The following is a 27,256-nucleotide window of genomic DNA, read 5'->3' on the forward strand; positions in this document are numbered from 1 at the left end:
CACTTCAGTCCTCATCATGAGCGATTGGGCTCATGAGGAAGGCTTTTCTAAGACTGCGTCGGGGCTGCTGTAGTGGCCAAGGCTCGCAGCGTGGATCGATCAGTGCAATTGACTGCGTGACTGACTCTTTACGTGCATCCTGTCCTTCCTCTTCTTTTCCTCTGTTGCAAACATTAGTGTAGCAAGTGGTGATGGGCACCCAGGAGTGGGCTGCTGCCCACCAAGTCTGACTGTGTTTCGGAGGTGCTGAGAAGAAGAACATGTAAGAATCCGCAGGCATCCCCGCAGATCCTTTCGGATTCACAGCCAAAATGCAGAAAGGGATGAGACTCAATGATGGCCATATCACCTATCTGGCTCTTTTGGCGAAGAAGGATGGGACGAGGCGAGGCTGCCTGAGTAAGAAAAGCTCCGACAACACAAAATGGCATTCAAAGTGGTTCGCTTTGTTGCAGAATATGCTGTTTTATTTCGAAAACGACTCCAGCTCACGCCCCTCCGGACTGTACCTGTTGGAGGGATGTGTTTGTGACAGGGCACCGTCCCCGAAACCGTCCCTCTCAGCGAAGGAATGCTTAGAGAAGCAGGTAAGATATCTATCTCACCGGGAGCTCCCTTAAGTCTGACCGACTGACACTGTCAAGGTAATCGGTCTCAGTGAGCGGACACGTTCGTCAACGCTGCGTGTTGTGCTTCTCCTTGTAACTCGCGTTCACCAGTTTCACTGGTTTAAAGCGACATGTATGAGCGCAGGTGTTCTGTACATGCTGCAAGATACATGTGATTATAACGCAAACAATTTCCTCGAGATGCTTTTGCATTATAGTTCACTTGACGTTCAGAGTTACGTAATGGCGTCATCCTGAATGATAGTCTCGATTCTGCACTAAAATAGCTTCACAGCCTGCCTCCGAGGTAACTCGTTAAATGCATGCAACACATTCACAGAGGCTTCAAGTTCACAGCATTAATGCAGTTATCTGGCCAAACTTTGCAAACTATTGTCCTCCTCTTTTTTTTTTTTCACCGTTACAAGATTTGTTGCATCACATTTGTGCGTATTTTTTAGAGATCTCGACGTTCAGGGAATGTTGCACATATACACCGAGTAAACTTAAACTGCTTCCAAACTTTGTAGGTTGCCATCTTGCGGAGGAGAGCTGCCCCTTCTCTGTCGTTTTGACGTATTGATTTAATTCCTTGTCTTGATATTAATAGCATCCTACCTTGGCAACTGTGTCTCCCCGGTTTATAGCGACTTGGTTCATTTGATAGCTGTCTCATTATCACGGGTTGTTAACGACAGCCATGAATGAAAACCAAATGATGTCCCAGGCATGCTTTTGTTTCTCAGTGCATCCACCATTCGTTTTAATTCCTCCAGCATCTACGGATTGTCATGAGAGCAAAACAATTTCCACAGGTTTTTTTTTTGTTTTTTTTAAATGCTAGTAACACAGAAACGATCTCGGTGAAAGCATGCAGTTGTTGGCTCTAGTGAAATTGTTTACCGGGGTCAGGAAGACTGCTGGTGGAGGAACTAAATGTTGTGGCAGAAAAGCATTGAAGAGCCACAGAAGTGGTCAAGCTGCTGTGAGCTATGACTGCAGTCACCTTCTGAAATCTGCTCTGCCAGCTGCAGTCTCTTCTGCTTTCCCTGCAGCACAGGGGATAAAGAGCTGAAGTTATAAATTAAAGTGCTTGGTCAGTTTAATCTTTGTTTTTTTTTTTTTTTTTTACAAACATTTTGGGAAATCTGGATTTATAGCCCAGCTGACATGTTTGGCTTTTACTAGATTTCATATTTTTAAAACAAAACTTTCAAATTGATCGTTTTTACAAGTTAAAGAAAACGCAGTTTAATTTTGCAGACTTGTTTGTGTCCTGGAATTGGAGTGTTTTATCTATTTCTTTTGTTTTGTTTTTGTGTGCATTTAACAAAAGGCCCATTGCCATAATTGAAGTGTGGATGCTGGAGTTCATGAATTTTATGTTAATCACAAGGCTACCAGGAGGCTCCTTGAAGTATTTTTCAGATCACAGATTGGAGAAAAAAAAAAACTAATATGGGAGCTAACATTACTCTGGAGTTGGACAATTGCTGCTACTTTTATAACTTCAGTGCAAGATTACGGTGCAGCTTGATGGATAAATTCACAATTATGGCACGTATACTCATAAATGTGTTTTGGATACACATGAATAAACAGCAAGGTCAGAAAAGCAACTACACCATACTGTTATTTCATAGAAGAACATCTTTATGTCTCAAGTCACCAAAATCATTAACCTCCACCTGAATATCAGAAATCAATCTGTACAAGCGATAATGAAACCATTACAGAGTTGTGTGATGTTTGGATTATATGCTACTGGTCTAAAATTGTACTTCTATCCACCCGCTATGAAAGTCTGTTGGACTATTTGGCTCCTCGCTGATATACAATGCCTGATTTTGTGTTAGCTTTTTGGATCACAATTCTTGATACTTTACCTTTTAATATTATAATTTTATATTTGCTCCCATGAATGTAAGTCAAAGATCTAAGACTTCTGGACACAAACAGTATATTTCTATCAAATTTAGTTCACAAATCTTTGTTAGTAAGCACTTTGCCTTTACCAAGCTAATCCATCCACCTGATAGGTGTGGCACAACAAGGTGCTGATTAAACGGCATAATTATTCTACAGGTGTTGCTTGGACTAGTCACATTAAAAGGCCAATATAAAATGTGCAGTTTCTTGAGTGTGCAGTACATTACATTACATTTCATTTAGCTGACGCTTTTATCCAAAGTGACTTACAATAAGTGCATTTCAACCATGAGGGTACAAAACCCAGAACAACAGGAATCAAGAAGTGTACATCCGTCTTACTGTGTAACCAGTATGAGAGCTAGAGGAACTGGGTGTCGCTGTCCATGGTGCTGAAGTCTGCTCCTCAGTGTGCATCACAAAGCTTTAGTTTCATAAATTAACCAGACTGAAGTTACTTTGGCGGCAGATAAGAAAAATTCTCATTCTGGTCATTTTTGGACGGTTATATGACAATTAGTGTTTCTTAGTTGCTTTCAGGGTGTAAACAACTCAACTTCACTGTTGAGCCTATTTCCTTACAACCTTGTCAGGACAAGAGGCCTGCTCTGTTCTGGGGATGAAATATGAACTGAATGACATCTATGATGACAGCTGTTCATGCAGACCGCTCCAGTGAATTTATTTCAACAATGAATTAAATGAATTTGAAAGCCTTCAATTAGCATAACACAGTCTTCTGCTCGACACGTGCCCCTTTACATAATACGTGTCAGTAATAAATTCTCTGTTTTGTGTCATTTGGGTGAATTTTTTTGTGTGTATATTAAATTTGCACACATGAAATTTAAAAAAAATGCATTTGCACGAGTACATATTCTTCATGTGTGCAAATTGCTCATATTCTTCATGCGTGTGCATGTGCTGCATGTCATGTTCTTGTGTGCAAATTGCACATGTTCTAGTGTGCAATCAATCACGTCTATACGTGTCCACGTGTACATCTTGTGGGACTCATCTCATCATTTGTGCATGCCTTGGAAGTTTATATTTGCCTCCTTGCGTCCTCCTGCATACGCCAATGTCGATCTATAAAGCTGAGCAGCTCCACAGAAAAGGTGAAATGAGGACAGAAAGAGTAATCAATGCTCCAGGTGTCTGAGGGCATACAGATTTCCTTTTCACTTTCCTCACTTTGGAAAAACAAAGACTGACACCCGAGTCAATGAGCAGACTGCAGAGGTCGTCGGAGGCAGTGCTACTGTACATTAAACCTGTTACATGTGGGTTCAGCAGGTTCCAGATTTTTGTCGAGCACGTTCGTGGTGCGTGTGCATGTACCGCATGTCACCGAGCGTGTGTCACAGCTGCGGGAGGAATGGCCAAGAGAGTACTGGATCTTATCTGTCTGTGACAGGGAGAGGGACAATGCAGCGAATAGATGCCAAGCCAACTGCCACCTTACAGGGCTACAGCGCTTTTTATAGCCCTCACTCCTCAAAAAGGCAAAAGATCTTTCTCTCCCTCCCTCTCCGTCTGTCTCTCCGTTCTCATTGTATTCTTTGGAGTGTTCTACTTTTTAAATGTTCTTATTCCCCATTTAGAAGGCGAGCTACATTTAAGCCCACAGTTACTATGGCAACCCCTATTTGCATCTGAAAAAGTGCATTTTGAAGGGGCCAACAAAATGTGCAACATGCTTTGGCATTGTGCTCCATTTAGCAAGTACAGCAAATACGGCAAGAGGAGAAATGGGAGGTGGGTTGTCTTAGGTGGTGCTGTAGCTGTGTGTTCTCTTTTTAGTTTTTACTGGTTCATTTCATTTATACAGAGGGATTTTCAGTAGTCTACCATCAGGCTCCATGTGTGGTCACTTGGTTGAATTATAATTTTGAAATGTAGGTGACATAATAAACCCTTTTTATATAAGCAGCAGGACTGTGGCCAGTTTAAAGTAACTGTGATCATTTCTAACAATATCTGTGCCCAGAAATGAGGCATGAAAGGATAAACCAGAACAAGTGGGCCAATTGTTTGCACAGATTGAAATACAAGCTGTGGTCTCTTTAAGGATAATAATATCTGTGCCACACAGTAATAATATTCCAAATGTATTTCCATTTGTTTTGAAATGTGTCAGTGTGAGGGTTGATTCATTTTCTTACTTGATTATTAAAATTACAGTTAGGCATTAAAGTTACACTTTGATTTTATTGAAAGTATATTAAGTTTTGCAATGAACTTATTACATTTACATATGTACATAACTTTTGTGTTTTGATGACATTGGCTTTATTTGTTAGTGGTCCCATAGACTATTAACAGACACAGATTATAAAGTTTCAGTAACTATATAAAAGTCTACCTGTTATTTTGATATACTGAATCAAAAAGGTTTTGAAGGAGATGAAATGACAGGTTTAGTATTTGTAAGCCACCTTTATTGTTAACATTACATAAGTGTAATCTTTTCTATTTTCAGGTGAAATTCATTTGTTTTTATTTATAGATTTTTAAACCAGGACTTACTACAGGCTACGTTGGCTCCCTTACCACCAGATACTGTATCTGTGGCAAAAAAATGGAGTGACGTGGAGTTAAATATAGCTGCCTAAAAGGCTTGACACACCAGCTCACAGGATGCGAGAGATGGGAAGCACACTATTGACAAAGGCCCGTTCTGCTGCTCATCAGGAAATATGGAACATTACTCCCCTTCACAAATGATTTGCTCTTGGCATTTGGGAGGGATAAAAAAAATCCAATATATTGGATTTGTGGGAGTCTATTTGCAATGCATTATATAATTTGATGCGTTTCTACTACAAATAGGCTGTCTGTACTAGTGGGGTGATCACCACTGTTGATTTGAGGATTTTATCTTTATAAGCCCATTAGAAAACAATTCCCTATGCGTTTGCCATAATTGCCAAAGCTGAACCTTTAAGGCTGCAGGGTCACTGGAGATAATTGGTGAGAGGGTAAAAAGAAGTGAGGGCCCAGAAGTGTTTAGATGCAGCAAAATCACCGGAACAAAGCAAAACAAAACTAAAGAAAACATGGCGTCAGTCGAGAGGCATCCGCCAATTCAGAGGTGAGTTGCCAGGTTACAGGCAGAATGCACAGAGGCTTTATAATGAATCTCTCAAGACTTTCCCCTCAGGATCTCGCTCTTGTTTAGTGATGACTGTAGTGTGCGGTTGGACGAGGTTCTTTTACTTTAAAACACAATATGTCCTGATGATCTCATTGTGTGCTGAACAAATATTTGACTCCCCCTCTTTGCTTTTGTTTTCCAGTATTACTTCACTGTCACGTTCAATCATGACAATCAGAAGGCTTTGGAGCTGCGCACCGAGGACGTCAAGGACTGCGATGAGTGGGTGGCTGCCATCACACAGGCCAGGTAGCTCTCACACATGACCTCTCACCTACATGCACACACTCAGCTGAGGAGGTTCTGACGATGAAGATCCTGTTGAGAAGTGTGTGCGTGTAGCATCAATGAATTTAAATCAGGTGAAGGATAAGCGACCTCATCCATAAGGATACAGAATTACATACTTCAAATAATGATGTCATTAAAAACCCTCTTAAGCATACAATTGTTTAACGTGTAACTTATTTACAGAGCTGGGAATACAAGGTGTCCACACCACAACATGAAAATGGTCAATTACAGGACTGTTCACTTATTTGAAAATGAAACGTGTATAGTGATTAGAATCCTAAAAAGAAACGACAGCCATGCTAGTGGCCGTGTGAAGTTATACAACGCTTTCTGAGCAAAATGCTGATGTCAACATGGCAACGTGTTCATGATGGAAATGTGAACATCCTGATGTTTAGGTACGATGTTTAGCATGTTAGCCTGCCATCATTTATAAAGAGGCAATAAACAAGAAATACAACAGAGGTATTTGGTTATGAAGCAAAATTAAATTTTTTTTTACTGCCTTTGATAATATTTAGAATTGAATCAAGTTACAGCTGTCCACCGTCCTTCTCTGTTGTAATCACTTCAGTTTCCTGCCAAAAATCCCACTGCCCATTGTGTGGGTAAAAATGTATGCTCAAAGTTCAATTTAGCTCCAGTTACCTGAGAAAAAAGTTTGCTGTTGTGGCTCAGGACATTATTTCCAATGTGCCGCAAGCTTGCTCAAGATGGAGCACTGATTCCTTTGGGATTCCCTCCAGTGGATAATTGTGGGGATGCTTATTATCAGGCCTACTGTTTGAAATTTTTATTAATAATTACCGTGCAACGTTTCAATTAATAAGCCCTTCTTCAGGCACTTTTTTGGGGGAAAAATGAAAACTATTATATAAATGAATTAATGATAATAATTATTGATTTATGGAGTCCTCGCATATAATGAGTGAAATGCCCCTTTAAAATTTGGGCCAAAAGAGGGTCATGGAAGCCAAGCGCTATCATCAATCTAAATGTCAGCAGTGTGCATTTGTATGGCAAAAGGTCAATTGATTGGACTCATTGAAGATTAAATTGATTAGTGCTTAGTCCAGGCAGCTGCAGTCTCTATACAGCTGCCCTGTAATATTGTAATGCGGAGCAATTAAAACCTGTATTTACATATTTGCATGTTGCTTGTTTTTAGAGGTTCCTGATGTCTTGGTGGATATGCTTTGAAGACTCTTATTTTTCTCGGCTCATTCTTTTTCAAGGTTAACAATCTGCATTGTTGAAAAAAAAAATTGTCATCAGGAATAATCCAGATTCAAAACAGTTTGAGGCCAGATTTTTACTGCCTGGAAGGAGTCGGCTGCACTGATTTTAACGCTCACATGGCACGCACATAACTGGTTAATGCACAGAATTACTGCTCATGCAGAAGCAGCTTTTACACACAGTGCGCTAAGCCTGCAAGTATTTAAAGAATTGGTTGCGTAAGTGCACTGCACTCTGTGTCGACGGAAGGTCTCTTGGTTCAAACATATGCTGATCAGAGGTCTGCTTCTGCTTTGATAAATCTATGGAGAGCCCGTGGAACATGCCTTAATGAGCTTCTTACAATGTCTGTGCGTGTGTGTCTGTATAGTTACAGGAACCTGGCTACAGAGCATGAGACCCTCATGCAGAAGTATCTTCATCTACTCCAAATAGTGGAGACGGAGAAAATGGTTGCCAAGCAACTTCGACAACAGATAGAGGATGGGGAAATCGAGATAGAGCGGCTAAAATCAGAGGTAACTGTCCTTATAATTTCACGCTAGTAATACCTGTGAATGTGTGTTTTGTCTTACTGTATGGTATGTAGTGCAGACAGGAGAGAGAAACAATGGGAGTAAAAATAGTCAGGCAGAGAGGATAAAGACAGAAAGTGGTCACAAGACAAAGGTCCCGACCCAGATACCAAACCACAATGCTGAGTTCACGGTGAGTGTCGTAACATGCAGTCTCCCCCCCTCCCCCGAGATGTCATGGTTCGACACGCTAAAATACTGTTGAGTGTTTTGTATCCTAATTATTCAGTCTAAACTAGATCAAATGCATCTCTCTTTAATGTGCTAATGAATAACTTCAATTGAATGTTTTCAATATGCATGAATCAGCTTTTGTTGTTCATCATACTGCCGACTGAACCAGAGAAGGATCTATGCACTCGTAATGGACTTTGGGTCGTTTTGTTTATTTCAAGTTTTTTTTTATTCAGATGTTGTGTATATAATGGCACTAAATGTAACAGACCTGAATAAAATACAATAAGTGACATTTTGATGTGGCTGGTACCGTTTCTGTAAATATAAATTCTTTGAACCAGCTAATGAATGGCTCAAAGTTGGACAATAAACTACTTAAAAACACTCAATAGAACAGTAATAATAATACAAATATGCTTTGGAGTGAGAAAATATTAAATGATTAATATCACGAGCAGGATTTTAGTTGTATACAGTGAAATTAATTCATTTTAGCCCACTGAGTCACTCCTGTATTCCTGTTGTGTTGAATTTCAGATCGCTGGACTGCTGAAGGACAATGAGAAGATCCAGTCAAATCCAGAGGTCCCGCCCAGTGATGATGACACAGAGATTAAGAAAATCAAAAAGGTGAGATCTGGCTGCTTTGGTGCTGTGCAGTTTTAAAGTGAGAATGCCCAAAACACTAATTAACCTGAATTAATGCAATATTTTTGTGCTAAATGTTTGCGTCACAGGTCCAGAGTTTCCTTCGAGGTTGGATTTGCCGCAGGAAGTGGAAAACCATCATCCAGGACTACATTCGTTCACCCCATGCTGAGAGCATGAGGAAGAGGAACCAGGTGGTGTTCAGCATGCTTGAAGCAGAGGCTGAATATGTGCAACAACTCCACATCTTGGTCAACAACTTCCTGCGGCCGCTCCGCATGGCCGCCAGCTCCAAGAAGCCCCCCATCACCCACGATGATGTCAGCAGCATCTTCCTTAACAGGTGGCTGGTGGTCGGACTAGTTGTGATAGTAGTGTGATTCAGGATGGTGGGCACTGCCAACAGTTATGAACAAGAGAAGGAGAAACAGTAGCTCATGACCTACATTTTGCTTATTTGTTTTTATTAGTGAGACCATCATGTTCCTCCACCAGATCTTCTACCAGGGCCTGAAGGCCAGGATAGCCAGCTGGCCGACACTGGTGCTGGGTAAGAGACACAGATATCGTCTGTCACCCACATAATTCAGGAGCAGCCCTGTTTTTTTTTTTAATTTTTTTAATTTTTTTTATTTATTTGGACTCACATAGCAACTCCATTTTTCAGTCATTGACAGTTTTGCAAAGTGATCCCTCTTTTTTTAGCTATACAGTATACAGTAAAATAAGAACAAAATTAGAACACCGGGTGGTTTGATATTTAAGGAAAAAACAAAATATATTTCCTTGAATTTGTTTTCTTGAAGCCTCTGGGAGAAAGTAATTATTTCCATTGCAAACATTTCATAAATAATATCATACCAATCTTCTATAGATGGAGGGTCCGGCTTGAGCCATTTCCTAGTAATAGTCTTTCTGGAAGCTGCACCAAATATACCAAATAGATATATTGTTTTAACATTTACAGACGAATGTAGAAGTCCAAAAAGGAGATCATTCCACTTAAAGGTGACATCTGACCCAAGTATAGTCACCAACTCTGTTTGGATTTTACACCAAAAAGGATTTACTTTTGTACAAGCCCAAAATAAATGGTAATGGTTGCCTTCCTGGGAACCACAATTTCCCCGGGAGCAGCCCTGTTTTCAATGTGATTTATTAAGGGTCACGTCACTTAAATCACATACCAAAAATATTACACTTCAGTTAATTTAATTAAATATATATATATTTTTTACCTTTATTTATGGGTTATCTTTGTTAAATCTTTTCGTAGGAAATATCTTAATACTCATTTACAATTGCTTCCTGTCTTTCCTTTCCAGCTGACCTGTTTGACATCCTGCTGCCCATGCTGAATATCTACCAAGAGTTTGTGAGGAACCACCAGTACAGCCTGCAGATCCTGGCCCACTGCAAACAGAACCGAGACTTTGACAAGCTGCTGAAGCAGTATGAGGCCAAGCCCGACTGTGAGGAGAGGACGCTGGAGACCTTCCTCACTTACCCCATGTTTCAAGTAAGATTCCAGGGTTGTGATGTGGATGCCTGATGTTATATCTCACAGTCCACATACAGGTTAATAAAGTTTTCTTTGGCCTGTAAAACATATATATATTTTTCAGCGCAAACTTGGAAACTGTGAAATCTTATTTTTTTTTTCAATTCTCGAGCCATTATTGTGGCAGCAACTATTTTCTAAAATATATTCATTTACAAAAATGTTTTAACTTTACATAAGTAACCTGCAAAACAGCAACATTCATGTTGGTATCTTAAAGCATTTGAGGCATAAATGTTTTCCTGTTTCTAACTATACCATAGTCAAACCAACCAAGTGTAATGTCTTAAAAATATTAATAAGGCTGCAGTAATGGCCCTGTAAGTTTGAAATCATAACCACCTAATTATAAATCATTAAAATAAATAATTTGTATGTTTTAAAGAATCGGACCATTGTGAGATCAATCTTAAAATATACAACTTTTTTTTTTTTTACCTGTGGATCATGCAAATGTACTGTCTGAGAATATAAATAAAAAAGCCTGAAAATGAGCATAATAAGTCTCCTTTGAACTCCAGTAATGAGGTGACACTCATGTTCAACACTCACCGAAAATGTGGACTGAGGTTTTCAAAGTTACATCACTAGCAGAACAAGAGACTCTTGCTTGAGGTGAAGGCATAGAAGAAATAGAGAAGTATGAAATGTTTTGTTTCCAGTGAAAGTGAATTATTAGCTTTCAGGTTAAAGAGAGAGTTGAAGTCATTATTAATTTAACACATTTTATGAACCTCAAAAATTCTATTTCACCCTTTCAGGCAGACATGGGGCAGGCCTCATGACACACTAATTACCATGCCAAGCCCACGAGAGTGAAGCTTTAAATCTCTTGACTTTTTAAAGTTTAAAGTGTATTAAGTCATCAGGTAAACTTATTTCAGCGAGAGATAACAGCTCTGTCTCTTTCTCTCTCAGATCCCTCGTTACATCCTGACGTTACACGAGTTGCTGGCTCACACTCCGCATGAGCACGTGGAGAGAAACAGTTTGGACTACGCCAAGTCAAAACTGGAGGAACTTTCCAGGTAAACCGACTTTCTGTCAGTCAGTATATTGCACTGTACGTTACAACTCAAAGAAGCTTGATCGGGTCCAAAGCTTTGTAAGATTTAAGGAAGCAAAAAGATAAAGAAAGTCTGACATTAAATTACCTACAGTAAACTGTATTTCTGTGAGTATTCCAAGTACACACACTTAAATTGAAACGTTTCTGAATTCACGAGTATTTGTTCTTTCAGAATCATGCATGATGAGGTGAGCGAGACGGAGAACATCCGGAAGAACCTTGCCATCGAGCGGATGATTGTGGAGGGTTGTGAAGTGCTGCTTGACACCAGCCAGACGTTCGTTAGACAAGGTAAAGAACGTTTGTGTCATTGTTAGATTACAAGTCTTGCCCCGAAAATTCATGTTTACACTCATAACCTTTCAGTCAGTGAATAAAGGTGAATGACAATTGAGGGTCAATGGTTGATAATTCTTCTGTAGGCTGAAAGTGAATAAAATCATGTAATTGTGTTTACTGACACACAACTGCTGCATTTTACTATAATACAAACAATACAAGTTTGGAAGTTTACTCACAAATTTACATTTGTCATTTACACTTTTTCAGGTTTTTGAAAGTTAGATGAATTATCACGTGTGTGTGTGTGTGTGTGTGTGTGTGTGTGTGTGTGTGTGTGTGTGTGTGTGTGTGTGTGTGTGTGTGTGTGTGTGTGTGTGTGTGTGTGTGTGTGTGTGTGTGTGTGTGTGTGTGTGTGAAAAGCTGGCATTAATAGTATTACCATGGAACACAAACTGGTTTACGTTACATCTCTGGTGATTGCACTCAAAAATGTGTGGCACTGTGACTTTTGTGGTTCCATATATGTAGCATGCCCACCTTCAAATGGTTCCATGCCGTGGTATAACATTAAGTTAATAGACATTCAGTAGATGTTATACAAACATTGTTTTGAGCTGCCTGTCATTACTCCTGACTGACAACTGAGCGGGCTTAGTAAGTGTTTATTGTCCATCTGAAAGTTAAATTAGCTCGTGCATGCGTGTGCGCGACTCCACAGGTTCTTTGATCCAGGTGCCAATGACCGAGAAAGGGAAGATCACGAGAGGTCGGCTGGGCTCTCTGTCTCTGAAGAAGGAAGGCGAGAGACAGAGCTTTCTCTTCTCCAAGCATCTCATCATCTGCACCCGGGGCTCTGGAGGAAAACTACACATCACTAAGGTACAGTAGGACTGTAATTATAGTGTGCTGGTGCTTAAAAAAAGAACTGTAAAGTGTGTAAATCAGGTTTTCTCCTGTTATCGTTTCTCTAGTTAGTAAATCGAATGTTGATTTCAATCAAGTTTTGAGTTTGAAATTAGTTTCCATGAGTACAGGGTACATTTAGCACAGACTAGCCTACATCTGATAATTACCATTTAAAGGAATAATTGCAGTTATTGTATTATTGATCTTCAAAGATCAATAATTTGAAGAGAGAATAGATTGTTGAATTCATATAATCTTTGTATTTACATTTTGTAATCCCATCCTGAAATTTGAGGACGTATGAAAAATATTTTATCCAGGGTGGATGGGCTTGATGATGTTATGTATCTGAAGATGCTGCGTGTGACGTTGTGACCTTTTTAACCCCGTCACAGAATGGAGTGGTGTCTCTCATAGACTGCACCCTGATGGAGGAGCCAGAGGGGACAGATGATGAGTGTAAGTTACTCTGTAAAATATATTTGTTTTATTAATATAAACGTGAAGAAGTTGAAGAGTTTGCTGTATATATTAATATAGCTTCCAAGTGATATTATTTATATCGGCATCACTTTACAGAAATCAGATGTGCAGCTTCCTGCTCGCTGTAACAGTCAGTGAAATATCAAAACTGTACAAAGTCTGTTTCTACTTAAACAGAAATTTCATAGATATTAACAAAACCATTTCCACCTTTTTATCGTCACTCCCAAATTAACTGATGTTTCAGGAGTGTCAACAAGTGAGCATACACAATAAAAACAGTACATTAAAAACTGCAAATAACCTGTTGTACTGTTTTTTGATGAGTGAAGCTGTTTCTTTGAGCCACTTATTTGCAAAAACTGGACATTCCTATTCACATGAATCTCCAGAAAAGGCTGTGATTTTTTATTTTTTTTATTTATTTCTTAGAGTGTAGAGTCTTAATAAAGACATTGTTTCTTAATTCACCACTATTACATTTACAATGAAACAATGAAAGTCATATTTCTTGGTTGACGGATTATTGGTTGTACACGATTTAATGGAGGTAACCACAATGGATCATTGTGCATAATAGCGCTGTGGGTTCACCGTGCGCTTTTCAAATAAGAGTCTGCAGATCGAAAACACACATCTGCTGCTGCTTTTAGATGAATGTAGGGATTTAATCTTCTGAAGAAGAGGAGGGTTTTTACACAGCACGAAGGCCGTAGATGCTCTAAAGAATTAGTCATCTTTAGCTCATAACAAAAAGCTTTACAGACATTATTTAATCATGGCATTTGTATTTTTGTTCATCTCAAAACTGGTTACACAATGTGTTGAAGTTTGCTCAATATTTGCAAGGACATCTGAAATATTCCAACTTCACTGCCTAAAACCGAGCTTTTGAATAATTCTTCTGCCTTGTTATTTGGTGGCAAATGCTTATGAATGTAAAATTCAATAAAACGTACAACAATACATTTCACACATTTTCATAATGTCTGTGTTTTGTATTTTCTGTTCAAATAAAGGTTGTTGAATTTGTGCTTTACAGCTAAAGGGGAGCGGAGTGGTCAGGACATAGAGCACCTGGACTTTAAAGTGATGGTTGAGCCCAAAGAGGGACAGCCCTACACCGTCATCCTGGTGGCTTCATCCCGACAGGAGAAGTCAGCGTGGACGAGCGACATCAGCCAGGTATGTCTCCCCACCTGCATTCAGTCATTTAAAGACTGAAGACAGAACATTTTTGTGGATGCGGTTTCAAACGGCCTCGGCCAAACTGTGTTGATCTACTTTTATTGATGGTTGTGGAGTCAAATGCAGGACGGCAATCGTGGAAAAAGATCAAACTTTTAATGTTTAACTTTACATATTACTGTAGCTCCACATTTGATCCGATACGTTTTGGGATAGAACGTAATAACTAATATGGATGAGAACAAGGATCCTCCTCGTTGTGCACTCGCTCACCGTCTTGCGTTGTTCACAGAGAGCCCTTTTCTCTGTCTGCCTTTCAGTGCATCGACAACATCCGCTGCAACGGTCTGATGATGAACGCCTTCGAGGAAAACAGTAAAGTCAGCGTGCCACAGATGATTAAGTGAGAGTCGGACACCACGTACATTACACGTGCACAAACAGATACTGGCACTGGCATCACATTAAAACACGACAAAAGCATGAAGAAAACACGAACAAAAGGTACACAAACTCACACACGCATGTACTTCTGTCCTTGTCAGGACCCTCGGGGATATGCATACATATCCCATAGGCTCTAATCTTAACCATGACGACTACATACCTTATCACAACCCTTACCCTATGTTAGCCCGTACACAAAGCCTTCACTCTCTGTGTCGACATTCACACAGCCACCACCATCTCTCTGACAAAATCCTTTCCTTCAATCCTTTACATGTTCCCGGGGCCCTGAATATTTGAACGGGCCCTTTCTAGCTTGAAGTTCATTCATTTACAGCCAATGGAGGCCATGCAAGTCATTCTGAAGTAGTATACATGGCTCAAATTTAGTCTTCTCTGATCAGCAGGGAAACAAACAGCAGTGTTAAGGCTCTAACCGCAGACCCACACATGACACACATAGTAATGTGTACTAACTGGCGCTAAATCCTTGTGCGTGACATTCCTGACCTCACATGAACTCCGACGCAGGTCCGACACCAGCTTGTACTGCGATGATGTCGACATTCGCTTCAGCAAGATGATGAACTCCTGCAAGGTGCTGCAGATCCGCTACGCCAGCGTGGAGCGCTTGTTGGAGAGGCTGACTGACTTGCGCTTCCTCTCCATCGACTTCTTGAACACCTTCCTCCACTCTTACCGCGTCTTCACCAGCGCTGATGTCGTGCTGGACAAGCTCATCACCATCTACAAGAAGCCCATCAGTGCCATCCCTGCACGGTGAGTCCGTTTATTTAGAGAGGTTAAGATACAGATTTTATGAGCTCCCTGGTATGAACTTGTTTTATCTGTGCATCCTCACGTGTATGTGTGTATGAACTTAAATCATCAGTTTGATCCTTTGATTATGCCAAGATGCAATTTCCATACATATTGTTTTATTTCTTGGGAAAGTTTATAGCCCCCAAATGTAGTTCCTGAAATATGTCTTGAAACAAACATTTGGGTAAATGTGCTTGTTTACTTCTTTGTTAAGGGTTCGATAAGAAGATACATGACAATCTGTTAAATATGAAGCCATGGGCAGGAGTTGGTTAGCTTAGCTTAGCATAAAGACTGGAGACAGAAGGGTGCAGCCGACCTGGCTCTGTCTGAAGGTAACAAGATAAACCTGCCAGCACTACTAAGTCTCAGCATAATCAGATTGTTATATCTTTGTTTATGTAATCCATGTGTTAAACTCAAGGTGTTCACAAGACTTCAGCAAGTAACTACACCTGTTATGGATTTAAAAAAACAAGCTGGCACATGTTTATTAGTGAGCTTTAGAGTAGCCACGCAGCCAGATTAACTGTTTGCTGCTCCAAATCTTTATGCTAAGCTAATTTAACCAGCTGCTGGCTGACATGAGAGTGGTGCTGCTACAACTCATCTAACTCTTGACAAAAAGGTAAATGAGTGTACTTCTCAAAATGTCCAAACGTTCAACCATTGCTTTTGCTCTGACATGTATACGACCACAGACCGGTCAGTAGTTTGGGATATTTCTGTACTTTTTAAACCGATGTGACAGCGAACTACTTTTCAAGGCCAACTAAAACTAAAATGTGATCAAACCTGAACTGTTTTAGTCAAAGAAACTGCAGAATTATTTAATATATGAAGGACATTAGTCAATCGCAACCTCTTTCGTCAACCTCTTTCAAATTTCAAAAAAGAATACTTTGCTTACCTGAATCATTTAGTTAAAAGAACAGTGAATGATTTCTGCTGCTTGGAGTCTTTTAATTAAAACAATAACAAAAGACAGACTTTGATGATGTCGTGAAGGAGTGTGAGATCAGGGAGATTTTGTTGTCTTTATTGCTAAACAACCACTAACGCAAGTTGTTGCACCGTCGTTCATATAATAAATGTAGGTTACATCCTGTGATGGAGGTGAGGCTCATTGAATTAGAAGCGTATTAAACGCACCGTTACCTTGATTAAAATTATGGATTTAAACACTATTGGAAACATTTGGGATTATGTAAGCACACAAAGCAACAAAATGAATAACTTAGATTTGATTGTTTTTGGACATTTTGATGCAGGAAGTTACTTTAATTGTTTAACGAGGAGGCTGTGGCGGATGAGATGAAGTTCAAACTTGTACCGTTTTGTTTGGTCTCTTTGGCATCTTTGATTAAGTTACTCATAAGCAAGTCCTTTTCTTGTATAATTTCATCTATCCTTTCACTGTCCCTGTTAGCATTTAAGTGTAGAGCTTTAGACAGCGGAGCTACGATGGTTTGTTACATTAAACTCATACAAGTAGCTTGCCGCCAGGTCGATCCCTGCAGCTTGTGACAACTGAAAAAGGAACAAAGTTTGAGATTTCCACACAATCTCTCCTGAGGATGCAGCAACAGTGCTGTAATGGTGCAGTGAAGAGGTGGGACTTCCCCGGTGTCTGAATTAGTCTTTGCTCTCACGTGGACTGTCTGTAAGCAGCCCATCATGCTATCATATCCCGTCCAGGTGAGAAGGGACCGGAGGGGAAGGCAGCGAGAGGTCACGCCAACACATCCTCTGTCCGCCATCACAGTTAATTGGGTCCTGTGTCCACCCACCTCTCCCTAACCCCTCCTCCTCTCTCTCATCCTTCTCTTTACCCTTTTCTCCCATTCTCTCACTTTTCTTTTTCTTTCCACAAGTCTGACCATCCCTCTCTCCGCTGCGCTGTCACCATGGCAACCCTTTACTCTGCTGCAGGACCCCACCCTCTCCTTCTCTCCCGTCTTCTCCCTCCCTCTCCCTCTCCCCTCCCTCTCCCTCCCTCTCTCTCTCTCTCTCTCTCTCTCTCTCTCTCTCTCTCTCTCTCTCTCTCTCTCTCTCTCTCGCTCCCTTTTCTCCCATCATCTGCAGCGGCTCTACGGTATTAAATATTGATGGTGGTGTTTTGCACCCAGACCCTGCACTCCTCCTCTCCTCTCCTCCTCCTTTTTGTCATACTCCTCTCTCGACGCCTCCTCAAATATATCCTCCAGTCTTTCCTGTTTCCTGCTTCACTTGTGTCCTCTCTCGACTCCTCACTTTGCTTTTTGTGTTTTGTCTTTCTCATTTTCTTTTTGCATCCCCGTGTATACCTTCTCCTCTCCTCCTAGCCTCCCCCACTCCAGTCTTTCCTCCTCTCATCTCCTTACTTTTCTGTTTTGTGAGTTTAGGCGAGGAGACACAACATGGCTGCAGCTAACACCATACAGGGCTGGAGGCTTCCCATTCGCCCACTCCCAGCCAGCAGCCTTCGCTGTGGTGGAATCCATATCCACTATGTTGCTCCTCTCTCGCCCCCTCCCTCTCTGTATCACTGTTTTCGCCCCTTTTTTTTTTTTTTTTTTTTGCACTGCACCTCTGTCTCCTTCTCCCACTTTCCCTCTCTGTCTCTATCTGGCTCCCCTTTTCTTTCTGTTTCTCTCTCCCCATGTCTCTGTGGGCCTCCCCTGGGCTGGTTGCTGTTGGCAGCACCCGTGCCTCCCACACTGTCACTTGACATGCTATTTATAGGCCTTCAGAGGGGGTGGCTCTCAGTGCAAGGAGGATGCTGTCTTAAACAATGTAGCTTAAATAAAAGAGGCAGGAGCTCCCAAAGAGCCCTGTGGTTAATGTGTTCCCTCTCTGCTTCTGTGTACGGACACCAAGTGCACCATGCACCCCCATTATCACCATTTCTCCCCTGTCTACTGTCTCCTGTTCAGACAGCAGGATGTTTTTCTTCTCTCAAAATTCAAAAAGAGTTGTCTACTAAGAGTTTAGTAGCGAAAGATGTTTGTCTTTCAGGTCATCTTTTTCACATGTGCCTCCTGTTTCTCCTCTCTTTCTCTCTCCTTGCCTGCAGCTCGCTGGAGCTTTTCTTTGCCAGCAGCCAGAACAACAAACTCCTCTACGGCGAGCCACCCACGTCGCCACGTGCCAGCCGCAAGTTCTCCTCCCCTCCTCCCCTCTCCATCACCAAGACCTCCTCTCCCAACCGCCGTCGCAAACTTTCTCTCAACATTCCCATCATCACGGGGGGCAAAGCCCTGGACCTGGCTGCGCTCAGCTGTTCTCCCAATGGCTATGCAAGCATGCACTCCACGATGTCTCCCTTCAGTAAGACCACCCTTGACATCAACAAGCTCTATGTGTCGAGCACCATGGCCAGCAAAATCCCCGACGAGGGAGAGCCCAAAGCCGAAGCCAAAGCTGAAGAGTCTGTCCTCAACAAACAAGGTCAGAGCCACTGTCCGAGGGATTTTACTCCATTTTAATGAGGCTGATGTGGTGACTGTGGTGGCACTTTTACAAGTTTCACCACTCCACTGTAATGCCTCTATCTTTTCCTGTGTATTCCATTAAGCTTTTGAAAATGCTATTGGTGTATATTTTGGGTAACAGATCTGAAAGGAAAAAAAAATGGTTTTGTTTTGGGAGCCACAGAGTCTCAAGTGAGGAAGGTGGCTGTAAATGGGCAATTATGAGTTTATATTAGATTAAAAAAAAACCTCAATGATCTGTTTTTTTTGTTGTTTAAAAAAAAAAAATTCAGATCAAATTTTTCCTTTTTTTTTTTTGATAACGAGGCTGTATGGTTCAACTGACCATAAAGATTTTGCCATAATCACGCATGTTTCTTTCAGACTGAATTTGCTTCTTTTGTTTTCTCTCCCTTTCCAGTTACGTCCATCACAACACTCATGTCCTTACATTTCTTTCTTGTCTCCTTTTTTCTTGTCTGTGAAATACTCTCTCTGCCCAGATCTGTCGGTACGAGAGGAATGCAACGAAGACCCGAGTCAGAATGACGAGGCCGAAGCAGAAATGTCTCCTCCCAAGTCTCCGTCAACACCCAAGAACGTCAAGTCAAAAAACTCTGGTACAGTATGACTCTGTCTCTCATCTATTGTGTTTAGAACCTGTTTAAGCTCTTCTATGTTTGAAGCTTGTTCGGAACGTCTTGTGATTTACTTTTAAAAGCCAGCCTACCAGTTAAAAAGACAAATGAGTTGGCAGAAATATAAAAGCTGGGTAACTACATCAGCTCAGTGGTGGGTGCTACTGACATACACTGCTTGCCAGTGAAGAGTTCTGGCAATAAGAAATATGACATTGTTTATATGTTACATCCATTATGACCACTTCCATAAATAATTCCATTTAAACTCTCCGTTTTGTTCTCTTTGACGGTGCCTATGATGATAAGTGTTAATTGTGGCTGTGTTTTTGAAATTCACCTCTCAGAGATTCAAACAGTGTCGCCTCTGTGACGTCAGTCAGCTCGCAATTAAAGAATGAACCTGTTGCCTTAGCTCCGTCTACCCTCTCTGGTGGAACAACCACTGCTGGGTGATGGAAAACACGTCACCACAGACACGTAGTTTGTTATATTGCAAATGCAATTATTGCGTTAACATTTACTCTTTGTGTAATCTGTGCAAAAACTGAGGTGTAGAAACGAAGTCAAGCTCATAATCCTTTAAACACAGTGTTGTTAAATGATGAACTTTTGAGGTGCACACTGGCAGGTTTTGTCCCTTTTGAACACAACAATTGTAGCTGTTTCCCCCTGTGAAGGTCTATTTCTCTTAAACAATTGAAACATTTAACTTTACACATTTCTTGGTGTCACAGACAAGGTGCGGTACAAGGTGTACCTCTGATAAGAAACAATTCAAATCCTGTGAAAATGTTCAATCAGCTGTCGTTATTGCTCGACGTTCACAAACAACATTCATTTGGAATAATCAAACGGGTGGAAAATATCACATTTTGTTCCAAATCTAGATTTTTGCTTGATATCAAAAACAGCATAGTGTATTTTTAATAGTAATGGCTCCGGTCTAAATAAGATGAACACTGCACTGTCGGAATCTAAATGCGAGATAATTCATGGAGTTAAATAAATATAGCCACAGCAGACTTATAGGAAACTTTTTTCTTTCGAAAAACGACAAGCGTAGCTATAGCCAAATACGGTCTTGATAAAAAAACAAAACACCCACAGCCTCCTGGCCCTCCCCGTACTGCTCAGAGAGGGAGTATCCACCCCGTAGGTAGTCAGGCACAATTCATCCCCAGTGTGTTCTCTTCCCACGGTGCTGGATACAAGGGAAGCCAGTGCCTTGTGTGAGTAGGTGGAAGGAAACCTTGTACCTTAGCAACGATGTGCGTGTTCTTCTATACCGCCCCCGGCTGAACGGAGGAAGGGAGGGAGTGAAGGAGGGAGGCAGACACAGTGGAGTGTACACAGTCACTGCCACGAGCTGCAGGACACACTGTACTGACTCTGGTTTAGCTCTCTGTTGCCCTCCACTGGTCAACAACTTACTTTAATTATACACATGTGGTACTGTTTATGTACTTTACACAGGGAATCAAATCACCTAAAGTCACCTTCCATATTTCCCTTTCAGTCTAATCCTGTTAGAGGCTCAGGGCTGTACTTCTGGGTTCAGAAAATATTCTCAATTTACAGGAAGTGTCCTTTAAGCTTTTGATGGCAATAATTTACATTATTATGAGTTTAAATTTCTCTATTTTGTGTTTGTGCCTATAGAGTTTTCCCTGTTTTCCTTCAACAATGGCATGGTGGTGTCATCTTGCCGAGAGCTGGACAATAACCGCAGTGCCCTTTCTGCTGCCTCAGCCTTCGCCATCGCTACTGCTGGTGCCAATGAAGGCACGCCAACCAAGGAGAAGTACCGCCGTATGTCCCTTGCCAGCACAGGTCAGTCACACGAGGGGCTGCTCCCTGTGGTCACCATTAGGGAGGCTTTTGAGGACAACCTGGAAGTTCCCTGTGCCCTCTCAACTAGATATTGAGGAAGTAAAAATGATCTACTGTAACCTGGTTATAGAAAGAGTATCTAAAATGTTTTGTTTGTAAGGAGTTTCGTTCTGGTTGGGTTATATAGCCACACACCCACGTAAAAGACATTTAGACCGTGACAGACATTGCCTGACATTATTGGTCCAAAACACAAGCAGTTTAGTGTTTAATGACCACCAGGGGGCACCAAACAAAATATACATCACAGTGAGGCCTGTGTTCAAAGCGGATGTCTCAGTGATTTAACTTTCATTAACTGTTTCCATGTTTACTTTTTGATGAAAAACAAATTGATACTTTTATCAGATTTTTTTCCCCCCATTTGTTCTTTCACTGATTAGGTTATTGGTGATTGTTGTTCCACATGTTGCAAAGCCATAACGAAAATGTAAAAACTATTTACTATTTGCTATTAGTTTCATTGTCTGTATCAGTTATACTTATATTGTATTGACCACTGTACAGCAAAAGCTGCACATATATTTCTAATAGAAATAGGATGGATATTTATCTGTCTTGATGACTTTTTGACCAGAAGTGAATATGAAAATATTTCAATAAACTGCTTTTTTCTGTATGATACAATCAAAATGAGAAATTCTTAAGAAAATAAGCTATACCAGATCACACAGATTTGCGCTGTAGGAATTCGGTCTGAATGTGATTTTGTTGCAGGTTTTCCCACAGACCAGAGGAATGGGGACAAAGAGTTTGTTATCAGAAGAGCTGCAACAAACAGAGTCCTGAATGTGCTGCGTCACTGGGTCTCCAAACACTCACAGGTATCATTCACTGTCAGTTTTTCCTCATTGCAGGAGAGAAATTAGTCCTCTTTGGTGACACTATTGTTATTCATGTGTGGCTCCTCAGGACTTTGAGCTGAACACAGAGCTGAAGATGCGAGTAATTGGCTTCCTCGAGGAGGTGATGCATGACCCAGAGCTCTTGACACAGGAAAGAAAGGCAGCTGCCAACATTATCAGGTTGGTTTTCCCTTAACATCTCACATACATATGCTGATGATGAAATGCACCAACACAGAGCATGGCCTAATTTTACACACAATACATTTGGACGCTGGCAGTGAAGCAACAGTAAGGAGAATCTTTTCAACCTTTCTGCTGAGCAGCCATCCCTGAAGCGTTATCAGTTCCTCTGGGGAGCACAGACCAGACTTTCAAATAGGGACAAGATGGCAAAACTGGAGGGCCCTGACAAACCTGCCATCTTACACTGTTTGTACTAAACATTATCAGACTGTGGAGCTGAAGCCACACCGAACAAAAAGGGAAATTAATACCCAGTGTGATGGGTCAAGTTTTTGTATCAAGTTCGTAGCGATTTTGGACAAAACTGTCAAATAACAGCCTTTATGTCTTCTTGTATGTAGGACTCTCACTCAGGAGGACCCTGGAGACAACCAGGTCACCCTTGAAGAGATCATACAGATGGTGAGAGAAAGATTATGAAAAGCCTTTTCAAAATAAAATTAAAAAAAACATCTTCCTTCTTGAACTAACCGTACAGCTAATGATTTCTGCTTTAATTGAGCTCATGCTTTTTGCCGTGTATCTGTTTTCAGGCCAAGGAGGACTGTAAGACCGAACCGTTTGAGAGTCACTCTGCCTTGGAGATAGCTGAGAAACTCACACTGCTGGACCACCTGGTCTTCAAGGTCATCCCATATGAGTGAGTACAAGCATACATGTGCACATGCACTTAGTCTGCAAGGTAAACATTGCAGGGCTTGAATGGGAGGCTGGAGGGAAGCACATGTTGATGTATTTATCATGTGACGTGCTGATTATGTATATATCATTTTTGTACAGGGAGTTTTTTGGTCAAGGCTGGATGAAGAACGACAAGAACGAGAGAACCCCATACATAATGAAAACAACCAAGCATTTCAACGATGTATGTGTTTTTATTCTGGTCTTGTAACTGATGGATGGATGGATTTGGATAGATGGACAGACATCATTATTATCACCATGTATTTATTATGTATTTCTTTTTGCAGATCAGCAACAGGATTGCCACAGAGATCCTCCACTGGGACGATGTCATGTTGCGGGTGGGGGTGATCGAGAAGTGGGTGGCGGTGGCTGACATCTGTCGCTGCCTCCACAACTACAACGCTGTGCTGGAGATTACTTCCTCTCTCAACCGCAGCTCCATCTTCCGCCTCAAGAAGACATGGCTCAAAGTATCCAAGCAGGTATCTGACATGTTCCCTCAAAAATCAGAAATAACTCACCAATTAGTGATCTTTAGAGATTCCACGTGGTCAAGTTTTTTTTAATTTTTTTTTTATTGTGGAACAAAGACCGTTTGTTTCCAGCGTTATTGCTAAACTAGGCTAATGATATTCTGCCTCATGCTTCATACTGAATGTACAGATGAGAGTGGTATCAATCTTATCACCTCAACGCCTGGCAAGAAAACAATTATGTGTTATTTCAAGAGTGTCTAACTTTTCTAGTGTGCACCTCGGACTTTAATTTGGTTTTGAACTTTTATCAAAAATGAACTTGGACTTGTTATAATTGGAACAAAATGAATGAAAGACAACCTGCTCAGAGGGGCTGGTAATGGTACAACATTGTCCTCCATTCACAAAATGGTAGTAAACAAGAAATTTTGTTACATTTCTTGGCGCTGGTGATAACAGTCCTGCCCTGATTCATTTTTTAGACAAAGACTGTGATTGACAAGTTACAGAAGCTGGTGTCATCAGAGGGACGATTCAAAAACCTGAGAGAGGCACTAAAGAAGTAAGTGTGCTTGTGTTTCACTGTCCTGTAAGGTGCTCACACACACTGGTGGGGGAGTTAAGTATATTCCCCTTTGTGTTTATTGACGTTTTTGTTTATTTCTCCGTGCATCTGTACAACTTCTGTCTCTCGCCGACCTGCTTGGTATCCTCAGCTGTGACCCTCCCTGCGTCCCCTACCTGGGAATGTACCTGACTGACTTGGCCTTCATCGAGGAGGGAACGCCCAACTACACTGAGGACAACCTGGTCAACTTCTCTAAGATGAGAATGGTAAAGAACATCGGTGTGATGATGTACATATAGTACGTTACATGCATTACCTTATACCTTATACTGTATATTGTTTCTACACGGTTGAATTTCATTTCTCTCCAGATATCTCACATCATCAGAGAGATACGGCAATTTCAGCAAACGGCCTACAAGATTGATTATCAACCAAAGGTGAGATTACTTTTTATCTGTATTCTTATTTTGTGTATTTATTTAGTACATTTCCAGGAGCCTACAGACTTTGTTTTCTTGTATGGATGTGACTAATATTTCTATGATAGTTACTGACACTAGGCTGTATTATTTGGTGTGAATAAATACTTTCATTGGTGCTCAACATTTGCCAATATCTCAGTTTGAGGTTTCAAAATCGGTGACATTATTGTCAGTCTTATATAAGGCTACACTGTGATGGTCTACCCACTACATTTCTGGGTATTTTATACTATAAATATTTGCATCATTTCCAGTTTGCATCCTTTAATTGCTTTGTCATATTGGTGAAGAGTTTTGTCTTGCAGTCAATGGAAAAAGGAGAATGGAAAGCTGCATACTCATAAGTCTGATTCTTTCTTACCAACTCCTAAAATTCGACAAACAAGCTCCTCCTCTGTGAACCAAATCCAATGCTTATAAAGACACGACAGATCAAAAATGTAACATTTTTGAATATTAAGTGCAGGTTTGCATGCTCTCATTCAACATATTCATAAAAAAGTTGGAGCCTAAAAGCACAGAAATCATGAACAATCTGCTTCGTCTGTTCTCTTGCTTCAGGTGGCAAAGTACTTGCTCGACTGCAGTGCAGCGTTGGATGAGGAGAGTCTGTATGAAGCATCTCTGAGAATCGAGCCCAAAATTTCATCATGAAGAGGATCTTCCTCAGTCAACCCTCATATGGAGTGTACAGAAACAGTATATCAAAATGTACATTTACTATTATTTGTATTAGACACAGTAGGCTGTGACCCTCTATTATATGCTCCCCAATGGACTCGTTGTGTATAATCGCTATTAGAGACTGAGTAGAAGCCCAGAGAGGTTTTATTTCTATAGTTACAGAGTATTTGTTATTTATCGTCTTAAAAACCATTTTATGATGATGTTACTTTACACCACAGAATAAACAGACAGGACAGTATACAGATTTGATATTTAGTCACATCTGAATGGGAATGTGCAGTTAAAGAAAAAAAAGGCTCTCGTTCATGAGATGGTCACATTGGACACATGATGATCAACTCCTACTTTTCTGCTCAGATCTAAAGTCAAGAGAGAACTCCATGTTGGCAGTAACCTTTAAAAAAAAAAACATCCCCATATAAATGATCCTCTTTGTGCTGAAGTGTTGATCATAAAAGTAAAAAAAACACACAAAAAACCACAAGTATTTTATGATCCACTTGCTGCACTCATTCAAAGTTATAATCCTTAGGATTTCAGACCTGGTTGATTTAAATTCAGCCTGACTCCACCGCCAACAATAAAAACTATGAAACAGAGAGAAATGTCCAGAATGTGAATATACTGATGACAGATTATTAATAGTATCAAACATTTGGTTTAATTTCATGTAAATCTTCAGGATTCAAACTGAAAAGTTTTCAAATTTAGACAAGTTTGAAAAACATTTCCTCTCAGCAGAGTAGATAGAGGTGAAAAGTGGGACTGCTGTAGTGGCTGAGGTTGAATCATGTGCTCTGATGTTTTATGTAGCCACTGAATGATAAAGAGCTGTTGGTAAATTGGAGTTAAACTGACACACCTGCACGTTTGTGATGGAGCTGGGACACAGTTTATTTTTCAGTTTGGAGAGATGGGTTTTTATGCTTTGCTTGTCATCTCCTTACTCCCCTGGTGGGCGACATGATGTATATACAGTATAAGCACCAGGCAATGTATGTAGCAGATGTAACCAATATTGAGCCACTTCAGGAAGTTAAATTCCCAGCTTATCCACTCAGACAGTGAGAGTATAGTTTTTATGGTTAATCCTCTTTGGCCAGTGCATTATGGTTTTGCCTTAATCATGAAATGGATTATATACCACAAAAGTATGTAAACTATTTTGTTCTACGATTTGCCAATGAAGCAGAAATATTTGCTGTGTACAATATTGTGTACAGGCAGTCTAATGCATTTCCTAATGTGCAATGTGTTCAAAACATATCCCTCGAAATGTGTTATCCTTATGATCGTTCAACTCTGTAATAACTTTTCTGTGTATGATACTTTAAAACAAATGTTGACAACAACTTATAAGTGTAACACATTCTGTATCCTGTCTATTCCGACGTGTTAGCAGGAATTCTACAGTAGTAATATTGTGCTTATTCTTGGAATATTTATATGTATTTTTTACAGGCTTTGGATAGAAAAACACCTAAAGCTTAAGTGGCAGGCATGTACCACTTTCATGTGTTCAAATCAAATCTATATCTAGAACAGTATCTGTACTGTATTTAAACCCCAACCCTTGCACATGAATCTTTACCCTCCTAACAGGCACATCTGATGTTTGCAGTGAGCAATACCCAGTGGTATGAGAATTATCTTTCAGTCTATTTCAACAGCTTGAGTAGTATTTCCAGTTTTGTATAAAAGTGTATTCTTTCCTGATTACCTCTTGTTAATAAACCTATTCTTTCTCAGGGGGAGAAGTGTCTCCGAGGCTGCTGCGTTTGTTTTACACTGCCAGCTGAACTCGGTGTAGAGGAGAACGGGGTAGGTTGAGTCAGGTTTTCCTTGCAACGATGACGGTAACGCCTCCAACTAAAATATGCACAAATATCTCAAG

The 27,256-nt window shown here is 40.6% G+C and overlaps 1 protein-coding gene across 1 annotated transcript; it reads left to right on the forward strand.

Moving 5' to 3' along the window:
* On the forward strand, positions 1-27,124 carry LOC138616306 (ras-specific guanine nucleotide-releasing factor 1-like). The gene is made up of 27 exons (XM_069690523.1): positions 1-587; positions 5,837-5,943; positions 7,598-7,745; positions 8,517-8,609; positions 8,717-8,970; positions 9,098-9,177; positions 9,953-10,146; positions 11,107-11,216; positions 11,430-11,548; positions 12,258-12,418; positions 12,841-12,904; positions 13,971-14,113; positions 14,437-14,519; positions 15,095-15,343; positions 18,441-18,814; positions 19,341-19,457; positions 21,138-21,308; positions 22,086-22,192; positions 22,281-22,393; positions 22,801-22,861; positions 22,993-23,099; positions 23,240-23,324; positions 23,431-23,628; positions 24,105-24,184; positions 24,339-24,456; positions 24,562-24,630; positions 25,237-27,124. Exons 1-27 carry the CDS (start codon positions 312-314, stop codon positions 25,327-25,329), a joined length of 3,774 nt encoding a protein of 1,257 aa, XP_069546624.1. The 5' UTR covers positions 1-311; the 3' UTR covers positions 25,330-27,124.
* The last annotated feature ends 132 nt before the right edge of the window (positions 27,125-27,256 follow it).

This window comes from Brachyistius frenatus, unplaced genomic scaffold (genome assembly GCF_029030835.1).
Source record: "Brachyistius frenatus isolate BFR_SWC_R1_liver_20210118 unplaced genomic scaffold, ASM2903083v1 Contig_9, whole genome shotgun sequence".
Taxonomy (NCBI): Eukaryota; Metazoa; Chordata; class Actinopteri; family Embiotocidae; genus Brachyistius; species Brachyistius frenatus.

Coding starts and splice junctions, on each gene's coding strand:
- LOC138616306 (XM_069690523.1), top strand. CDS start 312: ATGCAGAAAGGGATGAGACTCAATGATGGCCATATCACCTATCTGGCT. Junction 22,862..22,992: donor TTGAAGAGATCATACAGATG/GTGAGAGAAAGA, acceptor ATCTGTTTTCAG/GCCAAGGAGGACTGTAAGAC. Junction 24,457..24,561: donor ACTTCTCTAAGATGAGAATG/GTAAAGAACATC, acceptor ATTTCTCTCCAG/ATATCTCACATCATCAGAGA.